The 12,126-nt window shown below is 40.5% G+C and overlaps 1 protein-coding gene across 2 annotated transcripts in view; it reads right to left on the reverse strand.

Annotated features, from left to right (window-relative positions):
* The window catches only part of plppr5b (phospholipid phosphatase related 5b), an 88,201-nt gene that overhangs the window by 59,520 nt on the left and 16,555 nt on the right, over positions 1-12,126 (reverse strand). Inside the window, exon 3 of one of the 2 annotated variants that reach the window (XM_018698311.2) lies at positions 6,643-6,831. In XM_018698311.2, the coding sequence (XP_018553827.1) occupies positions 6,643-6,831 (189 nt within the window). Of the gene's footprint in view, positions 1-6,642; positions 7,152-12,126 lie in introns of those variants that run through there. The other variant, XM_018698314.2, reaches the window with a different exon arrangement.

The raw sequence follows: 12,126 nt of genomic DNA on the forward strand, positions 1-12,126 counted from the left end.
TATTATGAACACTAGGGGAAAACCCATCTTGTGTTTTTGCCAGAATAGAATACACTGCAGGTGAGCTCTATTTATCAACATCTTATAACTATTAGTAGTATTGTAGTTTGAATGTTTTAATCTTAGTTTGCTTGCTCAGTTTCAAGGCCAGCAGGTTATATCTCGGCAGGGGCATAAAATTAGCAAAACTTGCTAATAATACCATCATTAAAGAAACCTTTCCTCCTAAAAACTATGTTCACGTACAACTAAATGAATTACTAATAATGTGTTTCAGAATAAACCTGCACCTGTACCTGTATCAATATAACATTACAGTTGCTCTCTCAGTTCCTGCAAGTGTTTACTAAATGTAGATTCATATACTATCTGATAGGTGGAACTCTTGCCTGAAGAAACTGACAAAAAACAACTTAACATGGAATATGGTTAACAGATTTTGTCGACCTGATGCTTATTATATCAAATATCTGATTCGTACAGCTGGACTAACACAGCTGAAACGGAATGAGAGTATTTCTCATGCGCAGTCTGACAACCATCACACTGCTAATAGTAATGCTAATTAAATTAGTTCTCCCACACAGCTCTGGGATCAGCTGCTCATCTTGACATTGTAATAGTCATGGTGACTAGTCACAATGTGTTGTTATTTGTGTTTTATTATGTGTTCATAACAATATGGTGCCACAACAGAAGTTGTCTGAGAGTGGCAATGTGCTAATACATTATTTATTCATCCAAAACAGAGTTAAAGTGGAGACTCATCTGGTAGTTTACTACACATAGTCCTGTTCTCTGAGAAATGAGCTTATCATGTAACAAGCAAATGATTCCATATTATATAACCACTACATATTTTCTTTAATTGTGTGAAAATATTTGTTTAAATTCATACTAATAAATCATCTTCCAGTCCAACAGTGTAAAATGAAATAATTAGTCATTTGTAAATAATATTAATAGCTTAATAAGCTAAGCATACTGATAAATTATCAGAGCACTTGAAATTTGTGACTGTAGGGGCAGATACTGCAGCACATGGTAAGCTAGCTGAGCTCATAGTAAGCTAGTTAACGTGTACACAGCTTTGCACTAAAGACAGTGTTTTAAATCTGATATCTGTTGTAGATGTGTTTATGTCAGGTCATGTGATCCCCTGATAACTGTGGTCCTGTGGTCCAAAGAAAATTTGAAGCAGGCTGTGCAAACCCATCATCACTGTGACTTTCTACCTGTCCTCACTATGCCAGCAATATCAACCAGAAGTTAAGAGACAAAACAGGAAATGAAACAAATGAGAAGGTCAATAGCAACGGATTTACATAATGCTAAAAATTTTACTAGCTAAGACATCCATTAAGTTATGAATTTATGCTTCCTGTTTATAGCCTCCAAAGACCCCAGATTATGAGAGTTGTCTCAATTTTGTCTGATGGAGGACCCAGCATCAAAGCAGCATCATAAGACACTTAACCCTCAGCTGTTCCAGCAGAGCTGATCAGTAACCAAGAGATCAGGCTGAAGGTGTACTGAACAGCATTATGGTCTGAAGTGTGAAGACTGTGGAGACTAGTATTTTTGAAAAAGAAGATTCACTTAAAATGACCAGTGCCACGTGATCAGGTGTGTCTCTGGTTTTGAGAAGAAAAACTTGATTATTTCTGCTGGGCAAATATTCCACTATGTGCGAATAAAAATGGCACAGAAACCTTCCTATGTAGACTTGATGAGTGAAACGTGAAAAAAAAACTGACTCAATCAGTCATCAGGACAAATCTGTCTAAAAGCAGGACTGTGTAACATCATACACAGAAGTGTTACCCAGATCTCAGATAAACATCAAAGTGACCTATTCTCTCTTGGGAAAAAAAAAAAAAACATCCTCTGTGTTCCCTCCACTTACATGCAAACTGACTGGCATGGTTTCAGTACACACACATTTAATCTACCAACTGACAAATTACTTTTAACAAATCAACTGGGATTCATATTCAATCTACATGGTGTGTCTCCTCACGTCTGCCTCTGAAACAGACTGTCCTCAGCTGGGAACGCTACTGGTTAGACAGAATATTCCATGATTTTCAAGCTGCCAGCTGCATGTATCACTCATCTACATGTGGATTCTGAAAGCAAACAGTCAAACTGCTGAGGGCTTCCTTGAGCTGAGGGAAACATACAGGAACAATGAGTAAAAAAAAAAATGCTTCTTACAACTGAGGGAAAATGGTGACATCAGTGTGGGGAGTAAATTTGCAAATGCACATGAAGAATAACTTTGTTTCACTCTGTAGTTGAATTAAATTTTTTTGCATAAGTGGATGTAAAATCTTGACAAGCTGACAAGCAGTGTGTGATGTTTAAACTTACAGAGAGAAAACTGAAGTTAGAATGAGTATGTCCACGACCTGGTTATCATGGGTATTAGCTGTCCCTGTATAAGTGAGTGAATAAGTAGATAGCCATGTGTTTGTAGAGCTGGCCAGGAGTTCAGCATATGACTTCCATCAGAAACATTTAAAAAAAAAAAAAAAAGTACTATGACTGCTTTGACTGCCTGCAGTGGCTGGTAAACTCTCCACGAGGATTAATACATTTCTTCCTCTAACCTTGAGAGAGAGAAACTGAGCTGCTTAAGTGGCCAACAGTGCTAATTCAACAAATCACATTCTTATTAAAGTGATATCTGAGTGTGAATTACTGAGCAACAAGTGCTATCACAGTTTTCAAGGATGTGTCCATCTTTGCGCAGACAGACATATGGCCTCAGTAAAAAAAACAGTCCATGACACCTGTTTAAAGTGATGTTTTAGGATTATACAGAGGAACTGGGCAATCATACAGGTTTATGTCATGACCATCAATTTTAATTATTTCAGTTGTGTTTATGGGGAATTATGTGTTGTCCATTATCTTGGAAGATGGCTCTAAACACTACAATACTTGTGAGGCTCGTTCATTGTTGCCGTGGAGAATAAGCCTGTTAGAGGTGTGATAGGAGGGGTAGCAATTTCAAAATATTTCGTGGTATGTCACAGTTGAAAACAAGAGATGGTGACATAGCTGTGAAATCCATCCAAAATTAATCCAGAATTTAAAAGCGAACTGATTTAAGATGCAGATTATAAATTCAGTTTACTTTACACTGTGACCTTTAGGTTCCAGCCAAGGTTAGACTGATTTCCCTTCCAGGCAGCCAATGGTTCCACTTTTATACTGTTTGAAAAGTGAATTTCAGACATTTGAAATTTGCTCCAAATGGAAATCCATTACTGTGAATATAAAGATAGATTTCATTTTTGTCAAAGCTTTATCTTGCTGTTGCAATGACAGACTAGACTAGATTATACATTTCCCATAATGCAACTCCTACAGCATCTTTCCACCTGACCCTCAAGTATCTTTAAAACTCCTCCAGTTTGTGATGCAGGTTTTTATCAGAGCTGATAAGGCTCCTCCAGAGCCAAACACAACGATATATAGCTGTTTTCAAAGGATGAGGAGTAACTGCTGGCAAAAAACTGTCTTTGTGTGTAGAACTGGCAGAGTGCACCTTTAACTATGTTTTGTTCAATAGCAGCTATGCTGGGGCCTTCCAGTCTGTAGAGAAACCACATTTTCAAAGTATCTTCCACACTTCGCCAAAACTGAGAACATGTCAAAATATTTACATTTCCTGTTCTTTTTTTCCAGATCTACTCTAATTATCAGCAGGGAAACACAAGTGATTGTGCTGTCTGTTCTGCACCTTTACAATCTCTAATACTTGCTCCACATTCTACACCACATGTTGAAGGCCCTGTCAGTCTGAATGAGAACATCTCAACTTAATTACATCTAAAAGTTGTATGCAATGTAATGCAGGCCGCCATCACAGCCAAAGTCCTGGGGCAACAGAGGAGATAGAGGCAAACTTGCTAAATCTGGTTTAATGTAATATTGCTGCTTTGAGGCTGTGTGCTGTACGATGCCTGGGCTGTAGCCACTTATTCCAATGATTTCCTCTGTGTGTGTGTGTGTGTGTGTGTGTGTGTGTGCGTGTGTGGGGTTGTAGACAGGCAGGGAGGCGAGCAGCTGAAACAGACTCAGAGGCGTACAGACAGTCCTACATGTTACCAGAGCAGAGTCACTGTGTGTAAATGCCCGGCCTGCACAGTCAGCTTCAGACCAGCTACTGCAGCAGCAATCACAGCACTTAACATTCAAGGTGCAATGCACCCCTGTTGGCTGCACATTGGCAGTTCATTGCACAATCAGCTTGTAATTGGCAGAGCTAATGAAAGAACAGTGAAACATAACTCGAGCATCATTCTTTCAGAGGCCATGCAGTTATTATGGTGAGGTAAGGAAGTCACTGCGGCCCAGCTTAAATCTGAACCTGTTGTTTCGTGATTATATTGAAAGGCAAAGATCAGGCGGAAATCAGCAGGAATCTATGTAGAGGCAGTTTTTTAAAGAAAAAAAATGTCACATTAGCATTCAAGACTCCAATCGCCGCTGAGATGACATGACAGCTTGGTGACTGATTACTCATCAAACTACTCAAATAAAACAGACATCTGTCACTGCTCCACTCTGAGGAGATCACATCAGATACACAGACACACAGGTAGGTTTCACATTTGATCTTTTAGACTGGGTGCTGACACAGCAAGTCTTTATTTTATGTGATCTTATCATTTTTGGGCATTATTTCATGGGGCAAAGCTGAAGCAAAAGTCAGCTATAACCTATGAGAAAAATGCGCCTTACAGCTCCACTGATCTATATTTTTATACTGCGAAAGACATCGCTCACACTGATGAGCCTCTTAAGGCTCGTTGTATTGGCTTTCTGGCCTGTAAACTCTGCTCTCATCAACCTGGTTTATAACAGCAGGAGCAGCAGGAGCAGCTGTTTTCAGCGCAAAAGCTCTGATAAACCTGTTGTACGCTTCCTGTCCAGCATCAAACAGCAGACAAGCACAAATAGAGTATAGCTGGTGAACACACTGGAACATTAAAGCAGTTAAGGAGACACAGTATTTTTTCTCAAGAGTTGGTAGAGACCAAAAACAAAGCTAAAAGAGAGCAAATATTGGATTTAAATCAAGTCGACGGGAAAATCTATCTATATCTGTGTGTGTGTGAGTGTGTGAGTGTGTAAGAAGCCACAATGTGAAAAGGGAAAGGTCAAGGATTTGAAAAATGTAGAACTGAATTAATAAATTCGGAGTATCTGGACTTTCCTGGTGTGCACGTTTCTCTGTGTCTGCTGGTTATGTAAACATTCAGCTGTTAACACATTCACCATAACTTGTCCATGCCTGTTAACGTTGTTTAAAGGCTTGTTGCACTGCCCCCAAGTGGCCAAAAATTCAACAAACACAGCTTAAAAAACATCTCATCAGGAATCACTTCCGATCAATAATAATCACTCTGAAAAAGCCATTCTCCTTTAAAGAAACCAAGTCAGTATAAACAAACAGGTACACTTCATATTTGATCTTGTTTACTGAGCAATGGAAAATGAACCCAGTCTCTATGAGGAATTTAAATTTTTATCTGATCCTTTTTTACATTACATTGGACATGGAGCGTGGAACATAGGCTAAACTCTACAGTAATCTACGCGGAGGCTTAATCATGACAGACTTCTCTTGCAGGTCTAATTTGAAGAGATCAAATCAATACGGCTAAACTGGTAGGTTTAACATTTGATCTTGTGCACTGAGTGACAGAAGGGTATGTAATTGTCAGCCATATCTTGTCATGCTTTTTTTCCCCTTTTCTTTTTTTACTAGGAGGAATATTTAGTCTGAAATGACAGCTAATAATTCATCAGATTAAACAGGTGCTGTAGCTTGTATATTTGATCTTATGACCTGGGTTATGAGAAGTCTTTTGGTCTTTTGCATTATATTAGAGACCGAAGGCCAAGCAGAAGTCAGCAGTAATCTACATGGGGGCCAGTGCCCTAAAGAAAAAAAAGTCAGAACCTACATTCAATCCAGGATGACGACTAACAACTGACAGAGGCAGACCGAATATTCACAATTTAGGTTTTTGTTGCAAGTTCCAATTTGATTTTGTGGGGTTTTTTTTAATCAATACAAAAATCTAGGGCAGTAATTAACAAATATTCTCATTACCAGTTACTGTCAATTATTTATTTCTATCAACTGAGTAATTATCCATGTTAGAATGTCATGAAAAATAAAAAATAAATCTCATCATAAGCTCCTATAGCCAAAGGTGACATCTATTAATGCCTTCTTTTGTCAGATTTTCATTTTACAATTACATGAGAAAATGCAGCAAAAATGACCAGGGCATGCTGGCTGTTTTTGCTTGATAAATAACCTTAAATAATCAATCATTTATTAAAATGCCCATTTGTCGGTTGACTTCTAATTAATGGACTAATGTTTTAGTGCTACAATAATTATGATAGAAGGGGAATTCAGGGATGAAGCGGAAAGCAGAATGATTTAGCTTAGAGTTCAAAGCCAAATCTGGACTTGACGTTTTTTTCTTTTCTTTTTTCCTTTTCTTATATTTTTAATCTGATTGATAAGTGATCCTCGGTGCGTCTAACCACAGACCATCCCTGAACCTGCGGGTCTAGTGGCTGAAGTTTGCTGAGGAACTGTGCACTCACCAGCAGCGTGGGCAGCCCGGCCACCACGGCGTAGAGCAGGACGGGCGGGACGGCGCTGCTGTCCTCCGGTCCCAGGTAGGGTTTGGTGTAGGTGGTGTCGTAGCAGAAGAAGCCCTGCACGTGCACGCTGAAGGTGTCGGTGTACTCGAAGTAGTAGGCCAGCATGACGGTCCCGGCCATGATCACCAGCTGAAAGTACAGCATGATGCAGACGAAGAGCGAGAGACATTTAATTAGAACAAAGCCCTTTCTCTCTCTCTCTCTCTCTCTCTCTCTCTCTCCACTACCCAGCCTCCTCCTCCTCCCCGGCGGTTCCGACTCCCGCTGACCGGCTCATGACGGCTCAGCTGCGCGCGAGGAACCGCTCTCTGATCTCGGTGGAGGCTCGCTCGCCCTGGCTTCCTATGCTCTCTGGTGCTGCTGCGACTAGAGACTGTGTGCGTGTGTGTGTAAGAGAGAGAGAGAGAGAGAGAGAGAGAGAGAGAGAGAGAGAGAGAGAGAGAGTTGGGAAGGGAGAGAGAGAGAGTTGGGAAGGGAGGAGAGTGAGAGAGAGGAAAAGGCAGCGGGTGTGTGAGGGTGTGTAAGCGTGTAAGAGATGAGGAGGCTTGGCTAAATCCCCTCCCCACGTCCGCGCGTGCGTGCGTGCCTGTGCGTGTGTGTGTGTGTGTGTGAGAAGAGAGAGAGGCAGATTAGAGGAACCTGTAAGCAAATAGGAGGATTGACAGCTCCCCTCCATCTCTGTGTGAGTGTGTGTGTGTGTGTGTGTGTAAACTGGACATATCACCAAGACATGCACTGCCACGTTTAAAGCAGAAGGAGAGAATGAAAGGAGAAAAGAGAAAGAATGAAGAGAGATAGAGATGAAGAGGGGGTAGGGTGGGGGTGGGGGGTATAGATGTCATATGTGTCTGGACTGCTTGCAGTGGCTGAGGCTCTGTGCTCTGAATTCATCCCATATTTCATCAGAAACACGAGTCAATAAATGAAACTGAATGGGCAGAAGCTGCACGATGTCACATTCATTCGGACTGAAGATGAAAACTGACTGAAGCTTGGTTCTGTCTGCAACATGGTGCAAGTTATTGCTTGTAAGCAGCGATGAAAGAGGTGTTCAGACAGTTTACATGAGTTCAAGCAGCAAAAGCCACAATGTAAAAACACATATTCTACATCATAATCCTCGTGAATTTAAATATTTTTCAGCATTAACTATTAAATGTATTTACAGTCAGTAAATACATTTTTGTGTTGTATGGCAGAGTGAGCCATTTCAGCACAGGATATGAATCGCATACATGCACACTTAGATGTCACATAAATAGATGCATGCAAGTAATCAATCATTACTGCCTGTTATATCAAGTGCACAGTCCTCAAAATGAATCTGGCATTGCCAAATAAGGAGGGTATCTTCCAGAGATTTTGTACTTTTTGTGCTTGCCTTCACCCTGTTGCTATCCCTCCACCACTGCAGCTCTGCATAGAAACACTGTCGAGGAATACACACAAAGATAATTCTGTACTAAACAGACTGTAACTTTGGAAGATACCGGCTTTATTTGGCTACCTCAGACTGCTGAAGCCTCAAATTAGATTCAGATAAACTCTGAAATGCATTTTTTTCACAGAAGTATGGATCTCCTCCCCCGTGTCTTGCATTGGAAGTGTGTTAGGAAGCGATCCAGTATGAACAGGAGGAATTATTACAGCAAGTCAACTATGCTTCACAGTACATATTTGCTATTGTTGTAACACAGACTTGAGAAAAATGTCCAACCAATTGGTGATGGTATCGTTCACTAAACTGAACTGAACTGTCTGTACACAAAACACTCCCGCTGTGTGCTGAACAGAGATGTGATTGTGTGTGCTCACGTAACTCAGTACGGCTCTGCAGTCGTAATTCGTAGACCTCACGACATCTTCAGACACAAATAGTGAAATAAAAAGGAAAAACTTTAAAAGTTTAACATTATCTTACCCCACATACTCCCTACAGTCACATAGTGTTCCATATATAAATCTTAAGGGAAAAGTCAAAACATTATAATTGGTGTGATTTCGGGCAATTTCACCGAAAAATGTGTTCCGACAGCAGATGCAATCTGCTGCTGCAATACGCTGTTAAATAAATAAATAAATAAATAAGGTTTTAATTTGCTCCTACGGTTGTTGTAGGGAATGCCATGTGACTGAGTCACAGTGTAATATATGGAGGCGATGAGATCTATGTGTGTGTCAAGCCATATCCACATGCAAACGCACCCTGTAAATTCATGTGCATGGGTGAATGCCAAAAAAAATCTTACTTACTATATAATTTTTTTGTTTCTTTCAATTTTATTTTTGATGTCCTCCCATTGATTTAAAGGGTTGTGTGCAACATTCAGAAACCATGAGACATGTTCCATTATCCATTCATCCTGCAAGGACCCACAAATGACTAAAGAACCCTATCTTATTTATAATTCTTCCCTCATCTAACATCACATACATTCAATTTATGTTCATTTTTTTACTTTTAGAAAGGTACTTTTTTTTGTTTCACTGTGTTCTCTTGCTGTTTGCACTCCATCATTCTGCCATAACTCTTCATACATTTATACTCCCTGACATGTTGGAATGGTTGTGTTATGTTCAATACCACCCACTGGCTCTGTAGTTATTTATATTTTATTTATTTATTTATTTATTTTCTTCTGTTGCTGCAGCGACCCCATTTCCCCAAATGGATCATTGAAGCCTCATCTTATTTCATACTCCACACCCTCTCTGTCTCCTTCTCCAGCACCGGAAACGCATTTATCTGCTTTACTGACACGTTTAAAATCCATAAGTGAAGGCTGTCAGAGGAGACGGGGAGACAGATGGAGACGGATGGACAGACAGAGATGGAGATGCAGATGGAGATGCAGGGAGTGTGTGGTGTCAGGTGGGTACACACTGACAGCTCTGAGTAATGGCTGCCATTACCGTGTCACTCCGTCATCACTCCCCATTTTAATACTAACTAGGCCAAATGTATGCTCCTAGCTTCATGCTCAAACATGCCAGAGAGATGTCTAATGATGCATTTTTCCTACATAATAGTATCATCAGAAAGACTGATTATAAGGACTGGGTGTTACAGTCCCTCAAGTTTCTGCACTGCAATTTACTTGATTCTGGGTCACTCTTGGGGATGACCACTTGATGATGTTGCTGCCATTACGACACATACCTCTGCGTCACTGGGTGCTTCGACCTTTCATCACAAGACACCCACAGCTGAGGCTGATCAGACCTGGGTGTGTGTCTCAGAGTTAGTCTCTAGGTGGTCACTTGGTAGCTCAGACAGGATCACTTCTTTTGCAAGGTGTTGGCGTAACACAGCCTTTTTTTCCATTTGCATGCCTAATGCACAGTATCCTTCAAGATGACCGTCAGCTCAACGGTGAAAATAAATCGGCAGGAGTTGGACCAGAGGGCCAGATCCAGTCGCAGGTTGGTCATTTCTTTTTCAACTTGGTTCACTGATATTCACTGATCCAACTGATTTCAATTTTGGATGAGAATATGAGCCTCTGCCCTAAGTCACCACATATTTTTAAGTTCCTGGCTGCATTCAGTGGCCATGGAGGAGGTGAGCACTTAGCTCCTGGTTTCTCTCCTTCCTGGATAAAGCATGGTAGTTGTGGTTCTGGTCATCCAGCAGCCTTGCTTTGCTTTGGATACTGCTTTGGCACACCTGGCCTCTTTTTCTTGGTGGCACTCCTCATCTGCCACCAAGTGCCAGTGTTCAGTTGAAGGGGCCTTTTGCTAAGTAAGTTTCATTGCTCCCAGGCCAAAGCCCCCTCTGCCCCAAAATCCCAGTGTCTGACTGCAGATATTGTATCCAGAACTGCTACAGCAAGGGTCCAATTGCTCCCTGTTGCTAGAGTTAGAGATACACCTCTTTACTATTGAGTTCCAGGATCCCATGAGCCCACATTTGTACTCCTCCACTAGGCTGTAGATTGGTAGTGAGAGGGGCTTCATTCCTGTAAATTCCTTTGCTGGTGAGCCACTTTGGCAGACCAAGCCACCTCCTCGAATGTGAATCCACCAATGTCAGAAAGTGGATGATTACAACATGCATACATCAGAGATCTGCTGCTTTTAGACTGACAGCTGTATAATTAACTAGAAACCCTAATCTTTGTGACATGATTATGATATCTTATAACCCCTTTGGGGAATCATATCCAGAATGTTTTAATGATCTATGCAATGATCTGTTGTAAATAGTTGAGGCATACATAGAGCCAGAGAAACATTTTTATGTGTCTCCATGCCATCAGAGTGAACAAAGCCTGAAAACACACATTTATCATGGGTGAGATGTTCAGAATGGAAATTATATTTTAACAATGTCTGAAGATCCATCAGGATACTGCCATATATGAGAAACTTTGACATAATGAAATTCATTTTAGTGTTACTGTTGCTGAACAGAGCCTTAAATTCAGCTGCAACCATTTCAGGGATGTCAGCTAAAAAGGCATTAACAACCCGTGACACCTGTGACATTTCATACATCAGCCCTGATGGTAATCATGCTGCACATTTAACACAGTTCCAAGGCAGTTCACTATTTTCCTGGACATTTGGGGACAAATTTGTAATTTTCATGACAGCAAAGTTTCATTAAAAAAAAGAAAGAAAAAAAAACTCCAGGTTTTCCTGCGTGTGTGACAGAGCTGACCTTGGCGAGTGACACTCACTCTCACAGATATATTACACTGTATATCAGATGTGAAGGAAAATGTGATAAATTCATATATGCTGTTTTGTAAGTGCAACTAAGTAAGGTAATAACAATGGTAATCATTATATATACACTACTATAGTAAAACATCAAAAAGAATAAACTATATTGACATAAAAGATGACCATGAGAAATCCTGCACATATTCTTTGTACACACATATGCACTAATTTTTACACATGCAGTATGTGTGCAATGTGTTAGACACACACGCACACACACACATGTGATCAATCAAGCAGAAAGGAGGCTCCAAATCCAGCCAATCAGAGTGCAATTCATGCAAACAGTGGTGAGACAGTGTGAACACAGTTGAGTTCTCTGTAGACCTATAAGCCCATCTGTCACTGTCCTTCTCAGCCTATGAGGAGTCCCACTGCTCTACTGCTTAGGCCACACACACATTGTTCACTGTACTGTATCATAGTTCACATTCAACATAAATGTATACAGTGTCAGAATGGCTTTAAGCTTTCTACAAGAACATGAGCAAACAAGGAAATCTGTTACTTTCCAAGGTAATACTTGTATGTATGTAATAATGTACATCCAACTGACTGAATGTTAGATTGGTGCAACCAGGGAGAAAAGCAACAGTGATGATCATAGGGACTGTATTGTGTTTGGTTGTAGCTGTGAATGACGTTGACCATTATGTTTTATTTTACTGAAGCAGGCGATATATACGTGATATATGC

Source organism: Lates calcarifer, linkage group LG24, assembly GCF_001640805.2.
Source record: "Lates calcarifer isolate ASB-BC8 linkage group LG24, TLL_Latcal_v3, whole genome shotgun sequence".
NCBI lineage: Eukaryota > Metazoa > Chordata > Actinopteri > Centropomidae > Lates > Lates calcarifer.